The sequence below is a fragment of the Alexandromys fortis genome, unplaced genomic scaffold (genome assembly GCF_014885135.2).
Source record: "Alexandromys fortis isolate MF-2015 unplaced genomic scaffold, M_Fortis_MF-2015_v1.1 scaffold_136, whole genome shotgun sequence".
NCBI classification, from domain to species: Eukaryota; Metazoa; Chordata; class Mammalia; order Rodentia; family Cricetidae; genus Alexandromys; species Alexandromys fortis.
In genome coordinates this window covers 2,309,171-2,327,994 of record NW_026068024.1, presented here as the reverse complement: position 1 = coordinate 2,327,994, position 18,824 = coordinate 2,309,171, and the positions used below count along the sequence as shown (strand labels likewise).

Sequence of the window (18,824 nt, the reverse complement as noted above, 5' to 3'; positions counted from 1 at the left end):
TCATCTCAAGTATATAAATGGGGCTGGAGAGATGGCTCAGAATTTAAGAGCAGCACTGGCTGTTCTTCCAGAGGTCCTGAGTTCAATTCCCAGCAACCACATGGTGGCTTTTCAGCCATCTATAATGAGATCTGGTGCCCTCTTCTGGCATACATGGAGGCAGAATGTTGTATAAATAATAAATAAATAAATCTTTTTTAAAATCTATGAATGGTTTCACTGGAATATTGTCATCTACAAGTACACAGAAAGTAATGCAGTGAACAGAAAGTAAGCAAACAGAACATACAGTAAGAAATAAGAGTGAAGGAGAGGGGCTGGAGAGATGGCTCAGAGGTTAAGAGCACTGGCTGCTCTTCCAGAGGTCCTGAGTTCAATTCCCAGCAACCCACATGGTGGCTCACAACCATCTGTAATGAAATCAGACATACATGGAGGCTGAACACTGTGTACATTAAAAAAAAAAGAGTGAAGGAGAATATTTATTAAAAAAAATTAAATAAAACAAAAATCAAGCAAGCATGAACCCAACCAAAAAGAACTAAAAATGGAGGCTTGGGTACAGACTTATTCCATCCAGACTGTCCATACAAAAATAAATATAGTACACCCCAATAGCCATAGTAAAATATCAGAAATACAGTTCAGAAATACAGTTCAGTCTTGGTTGCCTCTGTTGACTATACTTAAATTTGCCTATTTGTAAAATGGGAATGAAATATTCAAGGATTACACTAAAAATAAGATGTAACCAAAAGCAAAATGCTTATATCAATACAGATGCAGGTTAGCTGCTTACTAAATGCTAAATAAATATCATCATACTGTCATAAATTGTATCCATGCACTGCTTCGACAAAAAGAAAGCTTTTGAGAAAGAATCTGAGCTACAAGTGCTGGAGGGGAGAGGGATAGTACACAGAGCACATAGCCTTCACAATACTAGTTTATCCTATGCTAAGAGAACAGCATTTGTGGGGCTGGAGAGGCAGCCCACATTAACAGTCTCCACTGCTCTTTCAGGGACCAAAGGCTGCTTCCCAGGCTCAAGTCATCCTGTGATTCCAGGTCTAGGAGATCAGACACCCTCCTCTGGCCTCCATAAGCATACCCCCCACGTGCATATACATATAAACCAACACACACACACACACACACATGCACGCACGCACACAAACGTGCATACACATAAATTAATAAGTTTTTAAAACTTAAAAAGGACATCTTTTTTTTCTTTTGAAGAACAACCTTTTACTTAAGATATACATACGTGTATAAAACCAGCCTATGAAATCCTTATCAAATATTAAGAAAAGTAAAATGTAACCGAGAGGAGAAAATCCTGATTAAAAATTAAAAATTATCTACTTTTCTTTCTAAAATACAGATTTCCCAAACGTTCACATACCCTAAACTAGAAAGTATAAGGTGTAGTCATATCAAATGGAAAGAACACCATCACTTGGTCATGCAATTTTGAATGTTTTATGTGTAGAATGTTCCTATCTTACACAGTTATCTTTTAGAATCAGTTTAAGTAAAATACTATAAACTTTAATTATGTGATAATTATAGAGAAAGAAAATACATCCAACAAATATGTTGACTAGCCAACCAAAGAGAAATTTAAATTAAACATCCCAGTCTATAAAGTGTTTTATTTGCCTTTGATTTTGAGACAGGGCGTCAGGTAGACACACTGAATTCTATCTCACAATGCAGTTGAACATGGCCTTAAATTCCAAATCCTTGGTCTCTCCCCACCAAATATTGGGATCACAGGCATGTGCAACCACACTTGCTTACGAGTTTTTAAAAGCTTCATTTCAGTGTCCCCAGTGTTCAATTTTTCCTCTGTCTTTACATCTATGACATTAGAGATGCAGTACAGTCTTGTTTTCCAGTTCTAGTGTCCTTCTACAATGAACTGTGATTCCATGGCCATAAGTTATAAGACCACAAAAATGGGGCGCAGGAGAGGTGGCTCAGCATTTAAAATTGGTGGACCTTCTTACAGAGGACCTTAGTTCAGTTGCCAGAACCCAAGAGCTGCCAACTGTCTATAATTCCAGTTCCAGGGTATTTGAAGTCTTCTTCTGGCCTCTGTAGCATTTGATGTGCATAAACTCATGCAAGCATGCACACGCGCACACACAAACACACTAAAAACAATTAAAATGGATTAATGTAATTCTGGATACTGGAAACTTGTCTTCTGGAGTTTGTAGATGGTCTCTGACACAGCAGTTTGACTTAGAGCTTTTTTTGAATTATAATAGTAGTGATACACATTAAGCCCAAACCATGTTTGGAAATCTGACTTTTTCACAGTCAAGGAATGTGTGGTAAGACCCTCTGATGATGCTCAGCACCAGCACCAAGCCTACTCTTGATGGAGGAAGGTCATTGGTTAATAAAGAAACTGCTTTGGTCCATTTGATCGGCCAGCCCTTAGGTGGGTGGAGTAGACAGAACAGAATGCTGGGAGGAAGAGGAAAGTGAGACAATCACCAGGCCTCTCCTCTCTGGGCCAGATGCGATGCAGCCAGCCACCAGGTCAGACATGCTGAATCTTTCCCGGTAAGACACCACCTTGTGGTGCTACACACATTATTAGACATGGGTTAATCAAGATGTGAGAGTTAGCCAGTAAGAGGCTAGAGCTAATGGGCCAAGCAGTGTTTAAAAGAATACAGTTTCCGTGTTGTTATTTCGGGGCATAAGCTAGCTAGGTGGCTGGGAGCCGGGTGGCGGGAAGCTGCCCGCAGCTCCTTCTACATACTCTCATAGTCAGCCATGAGGTCATCTGTATCAGCAGCCAGCACTGTGCACAAAAATCACGGTTTTGCTCAGTCATGCTGTCCAGCAGGTTAAGGGTCATACATGCATATTCAACTTCTGATATTTTTAACTTAAGTATTTATCTAGACCTAATCCTTTCATGAGCCAAGGAGCATCTGTATTTAAAAAAAATCATCAATTACAAGGAAAAGTAAAAGTTAAAGAAAATGATTGCTGTTTGGTCAAAACTGATACATTAGTGTATGCATAATCTCTAGATAAGTGTGATTTTTCATTTATCAAAGCTGAGGATAGAGCAACTTAGGAGCAAATGGCATTATAACATCCATGGTTTGTTTTGCCAAGGTATTTTAATGCAATAAAATCATTTTTGGCAAGATTTCTAGAAGGATAAAGAATTGGGTTTTCATGTATTGATCTTACAATTAGGAATAATTTGATGATATGAGAATATATGATGAAACCCAAGATAGACTGCACCACCAATTTTATACAGCTGTGTGTTGATAAGAAATGACACAGTTCCTTCAGGACTTAATTCTAATTGTCGACAAAAAGGTTGGCTATGGGATCGATTCGCAGTGCTGCTGCTTCTACACATAGGTGGGTGGGCTCTTTCGGCAATGACACATAGAAACCTTTTTCTTTCCAAGCTGAGTCTCACGATGAAGCTCTGGTTGGCCTGGAACACACTATATAGAACCAGGCTGGCCTCAATCTCATAAAGAACTGCTGTCTTTGCCTCCTGAGTGCTGAGATAATAGGTGTGTACCACATGCCTGGCTAAAGAACATTTACTTAACCATAAAGATAAATTTCAACTTGAAAATCATTCACTGATAATTTCTAAAATTATTCTAGATGACGCAAATGCAACAATTTTGTCTAGACAAGAACAACTGTGGTCACATGACAGACAAAGCAGTTGTTTCCAAGTACAGAATCATTAAAATTCAGAATGGCACTTGTGCTTTCAGAAATACATTTTGAACAGTTCTAGTCCTAATCATATTTAATTAATTTGTTAACTACTATGATAAAATGTACCTCTCAACACATTTTCTGAAAAAAAACCATATTTCTTTTGTTTTCGGTACTACACATGGCCGCACATAATATGGCCATCTCTGATGACAAGCACAATAGAACTGACATGAATCTACAAAAGTCCGAATCCAATTCATTACTTGGAATTAATGCACATACAGACTATTTTTAGCAAGTGTCAGAGCATCTGGCAAATGCAAACTGCATGAGAGGCTTTGGGCAATGTTTCAATAGGGCAACCACTTGAATGCCCCTTCTCTAGTCTGCTATGCCATCTCCTTCCCCAGCTGACAATAAGCTCACTTACCCAGTCTTTTGGAAGAGGTTCAGGAAAGTATTCCAGCATGTCTGCAATAAAACCCCAGATGTTCCACTAAGGAACCCAGCTTGGAAACATTATCTTGTGCTAAACATAGGAAACTCATTGTGTTCCCTGTGGCTTGGTGATAAACTCCACTCAGTTAAGAAATCAGTTTTTATTTTACTAGATCCTTTTAACTGTTTTGTCAACCTCTATAGCATAATAAAATTTAAAGAAGAAAAAGATGGGGACTCAATGGGGGTAAAGCACTTGCCACTCAAGCCTGAGAACCTAAGTTTATATCCCCAGAACTTAGGCAAAAGTTGAACACAGTTGTGCACGCATCCGTCATCCCAAAGCTCCTACTGAGATACTGCAGGTGGAGACAGGAGCATTCCTGGAAGTCTGAAGGCCACCGAGCCTTGTGTACAGATCAACAAGAGACCCAGTCTCAAACAAGATGGAAGGTTGACGGCCTAAAGTTGCTCTTTGACCTTCATTTGCACACTTTGATACACACATGCTCACACTCATATATACACACCAAGATTTTAAAAAATGTTTTCAAAAAAGAAACAAATGGAGAGAGAAACCAGAAAACCCTGAAAGGCAAGTCTGTGTCTTCATGGCCACAGTCCTGTCTGAGCTGTACCGGCGAGCAACAGACACCACCTATGACCCCACAGCTCACATTAGGTCACAGCTTCTGGCAGAATGCTCAGTTTCCTATTATAAAGGGGGATGTAACACACACTGATACTCTGCTGTTTTCTTTCTATATACATTTTACATACATGTCATATGCATTTGGTTCTACCTTGTATCTTACTCAAACTCCTTGATGGTTTGGGACTTGTTGAATTCTCCCTAATGTAAAATAGGAGCATTGCTTTATTGAGTAAAACTAATTATACCACACCAAACCAAGTATGTATCATCTTGCCCTTTATTATCTTACAGGGTCTTCCTTTCACCTCAACAATAGCCTCCAGTGGTGACATCTACTGTGGCTTCCTCCAGCCTCCTCTTGGTTTCCTCTCCTCCCTGTCCAGATAAGACGCCATCATTTCAGCACTGCCTCATCCATACTCCTTCTCTATGCTGATGCCTTTTATCTATTCCGCATGGTCAAAGTCTACCTATGAAGGTATAGAAGTCTGGTTTCTTACGGTCTTCACCTAACTCATTTACAGTTGCTGAATAAAAAAAACCCCAACCTAAGCAAAACTGATCTCATCACAAATCACACACTGGAGCGATAGCATGTCATTAGTCTATTAATCTGGTAGAGCCCCTGTTCTCCCAGAGAATCTTGGAATTCTCCAGGTAGTTCAGTTTCCTATATCCCATTCTCCTTAACTTCAGATTCCCTCTTCATAGAAGTTAATCTCACCTTTCACTATTAATATAAAATCATCAGGCAACATCCTTAGTTTCCAGACGCCAAATCTCTAAGCCCACCTTTAGCTACGTCCATCTCCTTTTAGCCAGTTTGCATTGAATGGGCTATCACATTACTTGGGCCCTGGAAACTCTGTTCAACTAAAATGCACTTGGATTACTAATTATTCTCTCACTTGGATTACTAAGTATTCCCTTTCTTTCCCAGATGCTTACCACTCCCCCTCTCTTGGCTCCCTCACATGAGCATGGTAACAGGCTCACAAACCGCTATGACAGGAGGAAAAGCATCTCCTATCCCCTGGACCCTGTCTTCTTTATTTAAAACTTAAAAAAATGTTATTTTTATTATGTGTAGCATATATTTCTGTGTATCGTGTGCAGGCAATACCTGAGGGGCCAGAAGACAGTGCTGGATGCCCTGGAACTAAAGTTACAGACAGCTGTTAGCTATCACGTGGTGCTGGAAAATTGAACCTGGGTCCCAGCAGTTCATGTTCCTAACTGCGGAGTCATCTCTCCAGCACCAGCATCCCCATCCTCTTCTTGACAAACAAATGTCAGGAGCAGCTCTTTTCCTCCATCTCTAACTCAATGGTAGTGCACACTTAGGCTTCCACTTCCATTGTTCCTCCAGTGAGTTCTTGCTAAGAAGCATGTGACAAAGTCCAAGGGCACATTCCAGCTCTTGTCATCCTTGTCAGTGCGGGGGCAGGCTCCCTGTGCCTCCACCTGGCTTCTGAACGCACACCTCTAACTTTCCTTTCATCTGTCTTACGTTATTGTCACCCTCCTCTTTCTCTTCCCGTTACCTCTTAATTCTCTCTCTTTTATATTTCGAAGATGCTGGGTTGTTCATTCAGCATTCTCACTGATGCTCTCATCCACTTCCATAGCTCATCTAAAATGTTTAGGCTCCCAAACTCACTTCTCTAATCCACCTTCTTTCATCTGAGCTACAGGCTCATGTAATCAGCCACATTATCCACAATCCCCAGCTTTGCCCAACAATGCCAGTCAAAGGAATTCCATCACCATGCTCAGGTCAGAACACTAAACACATCCTTCTTACTTTCCCCTGAGAGCCAACTAATCAACTCATTCTGTCAATTCTCCCTCTTAAATATCATCTGAATCCATCTTTTTTCCTTTATTCTAATTAAAACCAACCTAAAATTGGAAAAACCCTTATCATCCTGCTCCTACAATACCAAAACCCTTACCCTATTGTAGAGCAGTCCAGTCTCCACTGCACAGCAAGAACAGAATGGGGGAAAGGACAGTTCTGACCATGTGACTTCCTTGTAAATGGTTCCTCATAGCTTACAGAACAAAGTCTAACGTCTTACTATCTATGAGGTCTGCATGATCCTCCGCCTGGCTGACTGCTCAGCCACAGCTTTCTTTTCTCTGTCTACACTCCCATCTTCTCCCAGGTTTAACCACATAATAACTGGTTCTTTAAGCATATTACACTTCTCATGCAGGGCCCTCTACATTTCCCCTTGGACACATGGATGCTGTGCTAGTCTACAAACTAAATCCTATCTTGCATATCACACCTTAAACTTCTGATCCCCATCTAACATATTTGTTTTGTTTTGGTCCAATTTGGCCTTTTGGTAAAGACACTTTAAAGCTCCAAAAATAAAACAATGAAACAACATAGCTGTATACTTACACAAAGGCTAGGAACAAGGCTAGACAGATTGACATGCCGTGGGGCAAACATGTGAAGCTGTTGAAGGCAAGAGATGGCAGCTGCCTGAACGAGAGAGTCGGAATGGTCCTGGGTGATCGCACAGCCCACCAGGCAGGAGGAGCGGATGGTAGAAATAGTCGCTGCATTTCCTAACCGGAAAATGAAAGACGAAGTAAAATACAACTGTTATCAGTGTCTCAAAAACACTCCTGGGGGAACCATCTTCTAGATGACTCCTTCTTTCAATCACTATTCAGTCTGCTTAAATACTCTGAATAGTCTCCAAATATGACTTCGAAACACAACTGTATTTACAAGGCAATAATTCATGTCTTAGAAACATATTCCTTTAAAAAAAAGTCATACTAACCTTTATAACCACCAATCTTCCGCCAAATAACCAGAAGATTTTTCATTTTGTGGTTCTCTGCTTAACAAATGCTACAATTTTCATTATGATAATTTTAAATACTATTTGAATAATAAAAATCTTCTTGCGGTAATTAAAGAAAAATGTTACATATTTTCTGCATAGTAGTTTAATTACAAATATAGGTATTTAAATTTTTCTTCTAACGTGAATTAAATAATTTTATGTACATACACCAGTCAAGGAAATCACAGGATCATGCACAAAACAAAACCTTGGAAGTTCATAGTCCTCTCTACTTTCATATTCTGTCTATAAAATGGAGGTAATACATACTGCTCAACTGTGTGATCATTAAATGATGACAATACAAAGTTGACCTCCTTTTGTGGATTAATTAATAAATGAAAATTATTAAAAAGGTTTGCAAGCAACATGATGGTGACACTGAGGAAATTGAGGGAACAGTAATTGCCCATGGGCTTTCTTTAGTTTAAAATGAATTTACTTACCTTGCAGTTCTGGCCCAACAGTAGTTATTATTGCACCTAAACACCTGCCCAGACACTGATGGACTTCTGTGTGTGAAGGTGGAACTGTCAACAGCAAGGTGAGAACTAGAGACAATGTGGGTTCCACGTATCCACGGTACATTGGGCCGCTGGAATCTACTATCAAGGCAAGTGAATGAAGAGACCAAGTCTACAAGAAAACACAAGTCTATTTCAGTCGTAAGGAACAACTGCAGTACACTGAATAGAGTATGCTAAGTTGTTGCAGTCATGTGAATATTTTTAAACATGTTCTGAGACAGAGTTTTGCTGTGTCGTGGGCTGGCCTTGAAGATGTGATCCCTACCTTCCAACTGCTGTCATGTAGCACCATGTGTGTACTCTTAAAGTTTCACTGCAGCTATATTTGCTTAAGCATGAGATGCCTGAGAAACAACAAAGGTTAAAAAAAAAAAAATACTCAAGGAGTAAATGTGATTCAGAGACCCTAAAACCTGGGCTGTGGTAAAACTGGAAACAAGAGGGGAAATGAAGCTAATTATGTATCAACCAACCTAATAATATAAGTACAAAAACTAAAATACAATAAACAATAAATATGCTTAAAAGTATATATGTGAATTACGAAGATTGCAGGTAAATGTGTGGTGCTGTAAACAATCATTCTAATTGCTACTGCAGATCTAGAAAGACAAATGCTATGTTTTCTCTCACTGACAGAAGTTGGCACTGAATCCTCAGATATATGTGATTTTGAAATATTCATAGAGGTCATAAATTAACCATGAGATCAAGTGGAGGGACTTACAAGGGAAGGGAAATAGCACTAGTGTAAAGGATTAAAAGAGAATAGTGGAGCAGAAAGGGTTAAACTGGGGTTGCAGTATGGAAGGTGGGGTAGGGGAAGGAATATGGGAGAAATAAACTAAATAACACTAAAGACCTTTCAAAAAAGATATATGGGGTTGGAGAGATGGCTCCGCAGTTAAAAGCACTATAACAGGGCAACAATGATCCTACTGGACAAGAGGCTGAAAAATAGAAGCCTACTGACAGGCACGAGTTTGTTCTTTTAGAGTCATTGGCCATTGAGGCCCCATAGACCCTCCCCCGCAAAAAAAAATTAACAGATTTTTGACATTGTTCCTGATTACACTTTTGAACTAATCAATAGGAAAAGTAAGATTCTATTGATGAAGATAGTAGATTTGTGAGTCATAGACCAGGGCAAAATTACACTGGTATGGACCTAGAAGCTTCATCACACTGGCTAGCTGCATAGTCTTGGAAGGTTCTACCAGAAGAGACTAATCATCAGTCATATCCAGTTATGAATGCTGCAAGCTACAAGAATGAATGGCCAGGGAAGACATGGCCACTATTGGAATAGTGGCATGAACATCATAGGAGTAACCAACTATTTCTGATTGGATTTAAATTCTATTCTATAAGATGAAATCATGCCTGCCACCATTATCAGGCTAAGAACCTATATCTTGATGGTCCTAAGCTGTAGGGGACATCTATTACTACTGTGGAGTTAAATGATACTATTAAACTGATGCTTAGTGATCGATCATTGTATTTATAGATCAATGCGTATCTCAATCTGCCTTCTATTTGCAGTGGTTGGAGACTAACACAGTGACCCACAACTGGCCCAAGTGCAGTGAATAAAAAATTGCAGAACTAATTCTCATCCCCAAAGGGAATGTACAGACTTCCAACCCTGTAACATGGAGGGTCCTGTTTGTTGTTGTTTTCTGTCCCGCCCGGTTCTGTAACATGGATGGGGTCCTGCTTGTTTGTTGGGGGTTTCTGTCCTGCCCGGTAACCCCAACGAAAATCACACATAGGTCTCTATAAGTTATAAAGCTGATTGGCCCATTAGCTCTAGCCTCTCACTGGCTAACCCTCAAATCTTTTTTTTTTTTTTTTTTTTTGGTTTTTCGAGACAGGGTTTCTCTGTGGCTTTGGAGCCTGTCCTGGAACTAGCTCTGTAGACCAGGCTGGTCTCGAACTCACAGAGATCCGCCTGCCTCTGCCTCCCGAGTGTTGGGATTAAAGGCGTGCGCCACCACCGCCCGGCTTAACCCTCACATCTTGATTAACCCATTTTTCTGATCTATGTTAGCCATGTGGCTCAGTACCTTTTTTCAATGGGGCAGATCACATTCTGCTGCTTTGGTGGTCTGGGCAGGAGAGGGAGGAATCAACTTCCTCCTTCCCAGAATTCTCCTGTTCTTATTACATCATTTCTACTTCCTGTCTGGTTTCCCCACCTATATTTCCTGCCTGGCCAATCAGTGTTTATTTAAAATATGATTGACAGAATACAGACAATTCTCCTACACCACACCCCAAAGCTTACAGATCACTGCACAAGAGGAGGCAGAAAGAGAGTAAGAGTATAAGAGAACATTTCTTCTGGACACAGCAGGGAAGCTGCAGATATGAATTCATAGGAATTTCAAAAGCATGTACAAGCAAGATCAAACAACAGAAAAGAAAGAGGAGCTGAAGCCATGCAGATACTGGCAATTGTCGGCTGCAGGGAAAGGGAGAACCGTTTTCTCTAAGTGTATGTAGCCTCCAGTAGAAGACCACACATCAAAGAAGATTTAGGAAGTACAAACTGGTCTTGAAGGATTAAAAAACAACAACAACAAAATTTTGGGGTGGGAAGGGAAGGGGGTAGTGAATTGAGAAAGAGTTAGGAGAGGGTGAATATGATCTAAATATATTGTATGATATTCTCAAAGAACTTAAAAAGCTACATCTATCTATCTATCTATCTATCTATCTATCTATCTATCTATCTATCTGTCTATCTATCTATCTGTATACATACACACATAAGTATACACATACAGATGAATAGGCTTAATTAAGAGTAAAAGGTAGACTTTGAAGATTATATTAAAAAATAAAATTCTTGCTAATGTTTATGGCAAATAAGCTGAAATAACAAGGAAAGAGCATATAGTACATGTGTTCTACTAACTTTTCTGTCATAGACATCATTTAAAAATTTTGTGTCAGGCACATTCCTGTGATCCTAGCACTCAGGAGTCTGAGTCAGGTGAATAGAGTTTGAGGTCAGTTTGTGAAGAACAGGAAGACCTTGTCTCAAAAGCAACTGTAGAAAAATACTTTAATACTGTGTACCTGAACTTCAGGGGATGTCCCATCTTGAGCTAGAGCCAATAAGATGCTGACACTGGTTTTTAGGTGTTGTCCCGAACCTATGCCACCGACATAACGGTGCAAACAACCGAGGGCCAGGGAATGACCAGTCCTGGATACGACATCTCGAGCCGACTTCAGCCTGACAAAACATGATGCAACAGGAATTGTTTGCTCCATTTTCCTCTAGTAACAGTCTTATTATGAATCTCACACATAAAAGGAAAACATTCTGGAAAGTAATAGAACAATAGTCTTTATAATTGACTTTGAACATAAAATTTACAAAGTATTCGTGGGGCTGAGGCTCACTGACAGAAAACACACTCAGTGTGTACAAAGTCCTAGGTTCTATCCCTAGTGCCAAGGAAAAGAAACTACATCCCGAGAAGACACAACATAATAAATTAAATTAAGAATTTTTTTTTATTTTGTCTTGTTTTTGAAGTGATAGGGATTAAGTCCTAGGTTTTGTGTACACTAAGCAAGCACTCCATCACTGAGCTATACCCCAGCTACTTATAACCAAAGTCTCTATAAAATGGACAAATTTCTACATACTTTATATATGCATATAAAAGACTTATTTTTATTCACATGTAGGTAAATTTTATGTGGGTACCCCCAGAGACCAGCAGAGGGCACTGGATCCCCAAGAGTGGAGTTATAGGAAATTGTAAGCTGCCTGCTGTGGGTGCTGAGAATTAAACTTGGGTCTTCTCAAGAAGTAGTAAGTATTCTTAATTGCTGAGCCATTTCTTCAGTCTCAGAGATATATTTTTAGTAAATTTTAAAAGTAAAAGAAATATTGCATATAATTTTTAAAATAATTTACATTGAGATGTACTTTTTATGCAGAACTCATCAATTTACACAGTCTAGCCTCTAACTCATGGCAATTCCACCTTAGACTTCCAAATGTTATTACAGGCATGAGCCATCACACCTGGCATTAAAACTCACCAATTTAAAGTGTCACATATACCATGATCATTGGACACTGTATGTAACCATCATATAAACATAACACAATGGTCAATTAAAATATATCACACATATAACTTTTAATATACTTCTACCAAAACAGAAAAAATAATGGAAACTAACTTTAATAAGGTAACAGCAAAATATTAAAATACCATATGTAATTAACAAATTACTGAGATATCTTATACTGTTTTTCAAACCGAGTCTGAAAATCTGATGTAAAATACATACTTAACAGTACTCATCAGTTTGGTGAAGATATGTTTTAGCTGTTCAGTAACCAAAGCAACTATACTGAGACCAAAACTCTCTCTACTTCCTGATTATGGACACGGTGGAAACTGCCCTCATGCTCCTGCTACCATGCCCCTTCCAGGAGGAGGACTAGAACCCTCACACCCTGAGTCAGAATACATCCTTCCTTGCTTCAGTGGCTTTGTCAGGGATCTTACCACGGCATCAGAGATGTTATCTTATAACCAACGAAGCTGCCATTCGAATGTGAAAAAGATAAAAGCTATTTTCTAAGAGTTCAAAAATATTTTAATTCTTTTTCTCTTGCTAATATTATGGCATGATTAATACATTTATTGTTTAAAATACATGAGTTAGAAAGGATAATTTATTTGACTCTTGTGTTATTTCTAGGTCTTCTGATCTTTAGCGTCTCTACTTGAGCACACACTAAACACCACTGAAACCACAGTTCTCATCTAGTCAGGCTTGTCTGGACCCTGAGATTACTCTTCATAGCTAGCATGCATAATAACCCTTAAATCTGCAGTCTAACTTTATTCCTTTTCTCCTCTAAAATGAGACCTTATTCCAGGAAGTAAGCAAAAGAAGAGAAAAGTGGGGTAAAGCAAGGCAGAAAGAAGAGAGGACACTGGCAGGCGCCTGTGGATGACATGATGGGGAAGTCGTGACTGAACGCTCTTGATTCCAAAAGCTAGATAGAAGCCAGGTCCTCTTTAGAAGTTCTTAACACATTACATCTCTCCCAGAATCTAGAGGGCCATAAACCACTGAACTACAAATTAAGATTATTATAAAATTGCCCCTTGCTGTAAGTCATGTGGGAAATACATACATAGTCTAGGTAACAGTTGCTGAATGCTTAAAAGACATCATGACTGGTTGAGAAACGTTTTAGGAGACACACTTACTTGTCAAAGCTGTACTGGGCCATTCGAGCAATAAAAGATGCCTCTCCCACCACCTGAGCCATTCTTCCAAGGGCTTCCCCTGCTGCACACCGTAAGATGGGGTTTGGGTTGTCAAGAGCGCCCATAACCAGTGTCAGAGCAGATTTACGAACTTCCTCAGGTCCTAAAGTGCTCTTGTTTTCAGCTAAGCCCTATATTGATTTTAAAGAAGAATAATGATATTGATTCATAATTCATACTGAACAAAGAAAAAGATATGTTGCGATCTTGGGAAATCCAGGTATCTTTACAGATTACATACGCTACACCTGGGGCTGACACCTACTAGGTGGTCTGTGATCACGTCCTAATGTGACTTCAGAACATGTTACTAATAACCTCAGTTCATGGCAGAATTTCTACTCAATATTCTTTGGGGCATAAAGGATACTATAAGATTAAATTGAGCACTAAACATCAATACTTTAGTGAGTATGAAACTGATTCATTTGTATAAAATTCAGCACAAAACAATATGTGGTTCCAAGTTGTTGTTCAGCTACTTAGGAGGATGAAGCTGGAGAAACGCAAGGTCTGCCTATTTACACAGCAACCTTAAGACCAGCCTGGGCAACTAGCAAGACCTCAACTTCAAAATAACAATTTAAAAAATGAGCTGAAGATAGTTCAGCGATATGTGCCTAACACATATTAGGCCCTGGATTCAATTATCAGTGCCACAAAAAAAATAATAAACAAAACAAAGAACCTCACAATTATGTGTGGAGTGTACAATCAATATATGTGTAAAGACAGATGAGGAGGCAGTAACTGAATGATGACAGAAGTTTGTCTTCTGTTCCAGCTACACCTGCTGCTTTGGAATTTAATTTTCTTATCTGAGATGAAAAACGTTAAGCCATGGTGCCAGCAGAAAGTGTTAACTGGAGAAGAGGCATTAGTCACGTCTGTGTAGGAAAGTGCAATATGTACCACGATGTTAAACCCACTTCTCCCAACTGCTAAGGACCACGACCACTTCACTGCTCAGATGTCAGTGTCAGTCTAGATTTAGGGCATATATCAATGGCTGCATAAGTAACCCCACCCGTGTTAGCCCTGTAATCAATGCCTGTTTCCCTCCCCAACACCATGCTTACAAAGCATGACTTAAGGAATCCTCGTTTAATCACTTCTATTTTTATATTTGTTGTATTGAATTTATTAGAGCATCATTCATTAATAATCCTAGCACTAAATAATATACACATATATATGTGTATACACACATGCAGTTATTACCCAGAAGTAAGAGAAGAAGCTGTGNTATATATAAAAGTTTTTAAGCAACCCATGATAACCTGGATACTATAATCATGAACGCTATTGAGCAGGCACTTGTTACTGTGTTTCATAGTATAGAAACTGAAGTTCAAAAAGGTTAAGAGAATAAAGCCAGTTGACCCAGGGAACACTCCTTTCATACAGCATTCTTTCATTTATGAAATCCATCCTTTCCTGATTCAGTTTAATTCACAAATGGAAATTAAGATTTATTTCATAAATCTTTATTAGAAAATCAGATCTCATTAAACAGACAATCTCAGAAAAATTCCAAAAGAAATTACTGGTGCTTGTAAAATTTGATGTTCAAATTGAAATGAAAACTTTTAAATTACTAAAATATAAAATGCTGATTTAATTATAATAAGCCCATATAAAGTTTCTAGTAAATGTACTGAGCTAACATAAAGTCACGGTCTTCAAATGCATAGATGTAGAAACACAAGTGCTATAATAATCTGGTAGGCCTGGCTTCTAAAGACACACTAACACCTTTCAGAGCATTTCTGATGTTCGAGGAGTAACTACCTTCAGGGCACTGAGAACGGCGGTAAATATATTGAGCTGCACAGCCTGCTGGCGGACACCCTTGGCTTGCTTAACACATTCAGCAAAGTGATCCAGCATTTGTAACCTACAGTAACAGGATAAGATCACATTAGTAGTTTTTAATTTAAGTATGGCTTAAAAACAGAAATAAAATATAAACAAATTATTTATCATTCATATGCTCAGACTGTGTCCATTTCATTCCCACAGCTGAATGAAAACTGACTTTTACCTCCTATATTAATATATACTCACTAATATATACTCAAAAAGAACAAGAAAGGAAACTAATTTTCAATTAGCAAAATAACAGTTCATAATTTCAGAGGTCTGAAACATTTACACCAGGGTGTCCAGAAAAACTTCTGATTTATAGTATATGATGTGCTTGGCACTGAGTATCATATACCACGTTCCAGAGGCCTCTGGAAAAGACCGGATCCGAGCGCTGTGCTGTCAGGCAGTGACAGGGCTGGTGGGGGTCATCAGTGCCCTGGGGGCACGCCCTGGGGGAGTCACATATTGCTTTCTAGACATGAGGTGAGCTGCAGGCTCCGCAATGCACTTCCACCATAACATGCCGCCTGACAACAGACACAGCAAGGGGCCATTTGATCACGGAGCAGAATGTCTACAGCCTTCAGCCAAAGTAAACGGTCTCTTTATGTTATCGGCTTCAGTTATTTTTAAAGGACTAATGTAGAGCCCGTGAGTTTCTCTGCCTTCTCTTCCTCCTGCTGCTTCAGCCTGCAGAGGACCTGAGCTGCAGGCACCGCAGACTTGTGTCTCTTCCCCTGTTCTAAAGTATTTCTAATGGGACAGAAGAATCGTTGCCTAGTTTTGTGGATAATTTTAATTAGGAAGAAAAGAGTGGCATAGTTTTAAATGCTTTTTATTACAGACTGTGTATTTATTTGTGTGCATGTATGTGGAGGTTCATGTGCCAGGTGAGCTCACAGAAGTCAGAGGCAGATCTGTGGGAGTGAGCTCTCTCCAACCGTGAGAGTTCAAGGATCAGACTTGTGTTGCCATGGCAGCAAGCCTCTGTACCTGCAGGGCCATCTCCTCAGCCCTTGTAGAATTTTTTTCTTTTCTTCTTTTTATTTTGATATGGGGTCTCTCTAAATAATATAACTAAACTCCATGTAGTCTAGGTTCTGGTTTTTGTTGTTGTTGTTATTGCTGTTTCATCTTAAAAACATCTTACACAGGAGAGATGGCTCAGCAGTTAGGGGCATCTGCTGCTCTTGCAGAAGACCCAGTTCCCAACCCCCAGATAGTGGCTCACAACCATCTAAAACTCTAGTTCCAGGGCATCCAAAGTCCTCTTCTGACAGACTCTGGCACCAGGGACTCACATGGTGCACATACATACATGTAGGAAAAACATACATACACATAAAATAAACATAAAACATTTTTAAATATTCTTACATGGAACAGCTTACCACAACCTATTCAGAGATTTCAAGAAAGGTTTAGCTTTGGGCACTTTTGTAAGTGTAAAAAGAAAAAACAAAAAACAAACAAACAATCAAAAAAATAAAAAGTAAGTAAAAGTGAATTTCACAACCAGCTGTGTAACTTTGGCAAAACCACAAAGTCTGGGGTTTGAATATGCTTATATTTAAAGCAAGGATATAATTTATAGTTTTTCAGCTTTAATGTTGTTTAACATTTATGTGGTACTCAATTGTACTTAGCGAGATCAAGCTTAGATACGAAAAGCAAATAATTAAAAGCAATTCATCAAATAACCTACATGTACAAATATATATTCTCTATTGGGTGTAAACAATGATACTCTAAGGCACGTTCTGTAAAAGTTAAGGGATCTGAAAGGGTCTTCTGGGAAATCACAACTACACAGATGGCTGCTAGGGTCAGGGATGGAGGCTGTGGATGTGGAATACAGCAACCAAAATGCTCTGCTACAAGAAGGGACAGCTATGCTGGCTTCCTGTGTTGCGGGCTTGCACCATCTCACCAGCCAATCCATTAGAGGAGACTTTCCACACATGTACTTGTTCCATAACAGAATGATCAAGAAGATAGCTCTAATTAGAAATACAGCTTAATTTACAAACTGTCAAACCACTAGGATGAAAACTTTTTGGGTAAGACATGGTCCATAAAACAGTGGGTACTAGATGTTAGTACACAGAGCAAAATCTTAAGTTTCAAGTTACATGGAATTTGCAGCCAATTTATTTTATCAGGTACATATAAATTACGCCATTAAATTCATGAGAGTACTGCTTAAGTAAAAACCTATGTTACTGAGGAATTAGCAGGGATAGAAAAAAATCTATTTTCAAACATAATTTATATTTGACTAAATTACCTGGCTAACTTTACACTAACCTGTGTTTATAGGAAACATGTGGAAACACAACTCCAAAAAGAGCCACGGATGCATCAATCACGGAGACCCCAAGAGGGAGAGGGCCGGGCACGGCTTCGCCAGCAGGTATCCGCAAGTAAATGGAAGAAGGGTCATGCTCCAGAGCTCCGCTTCCAGACGCACTGTTCGGCTGGAGCTGCAAGAAGAACGTGAAGACTGTCCACATTCATCCACTAAGGTCTGGTTATCAAATGAAGTATGGGGGAATAAAATGTGGTTAGGCCTGACTGCTGTAAGCAGATGGAAATACAGTTTTGCCATTAAAAAAAGATCATTATCAGAATCATCTTCTAGAGTCATACATAAGAAAAGGCATTTTCACTTCTTTTGTTTGTTTTGGTTTTTTGAGACAGGGTTTCTCTGTAGCTTTGGAGCCTGCCCTGGAACTAGATCTTGTAGATCAGACTGGCCTCAAACTCAGAGATCTGCCTGCTTCTGCCTCCTGAGTGCTGGGATTAAAGGCGTGCACCACCACCACCTGGCTTATGTTCATTTCAAATATTTGTATAATGCCCACTTTAATGTGCAAGCAAATAGAATCCATTATAACAAAACCCATAAAAATGACTTTAGTGGATTTTTTTTTTAATTTGCTTGTGTTGAAGACAGCTTCTAGCTATATAACCCTGGCTGGTCTCAGACTCACTATGTAAACCAGGTTGGTCATGGACTCACAAGAGACTTGTCTGCCTCTCTCTCTCTCTACCTCTCTCTGCCTGTCTCAGCCTCCAGCTCAGAAGGACTGGGATCAAGGTCATGTGCTACCATGCCTGGTTAAATGTTTTTTTCATATATAAAAACAATTTATTTGGTTCTAAATCTCCACTCTATTAACTCTGATGTCTTCCTAATCTGACTAAATAAAACACTAACAACCAAAAAGCCAGTTAAATCTGAGTTTTGCCATGGATACAACCAAGTAACTAAATATAAAAGATATGGAATGAAGACATTTTGCCAAATTCTACTACTACTACTGACCTTTTCACCATTCATCCACCTCTCAGATGCTAGTAAGTGTCTAAGAAAGTGCAATGAACGGTCCTGTAGCCCAGGGTATCTTCTTTAGATGAC

At 39.2% G+C, this 18,824-nt stretch overlaps 1 protein-coding gene across 3 annotated transcripts in view; it reads right to left on the bottom strand.

The window, feature by feature from the left end:
* Heatr5b (HEAT repeat containing 5B) overlaps positions 1–18,824 on the bottom strand; it is a 77,137-nt gene that overhangs the window by 33,865 nt on the left and 24,448 nt on the right. For all 3 annotated transcript variants that reach the window (XM_050163509.1, XM_050163510.1, XM_050163511.1), the window contains 6 exons: positions 17,711–17,886; positions 15,326–15,431; positions 13,475–13,665; positions 11,304–11,463; positions 8,136–8,325; positions 7,233–7,402 (listed from right to left, as the gene is read on the bottom strand). In XM_050163509.1, coding sequence (XP_050019466.1) covers positions 7,233–7,402; positions 8,136–8,325; positions 11,304–11,463; positions 13,475–13,665; positions 15,326–15,431; positions 17,711–17,886 — 993 coding nt within the window. The remainder of the gene's footprint in view (positions 1–7,232; positions 7,403–8,135; positions 8,326–11,303; positions 11,464–13,474; positions 13,666–15,325; positions 15,432–17,710; positions 17,887–18,824) is intronic.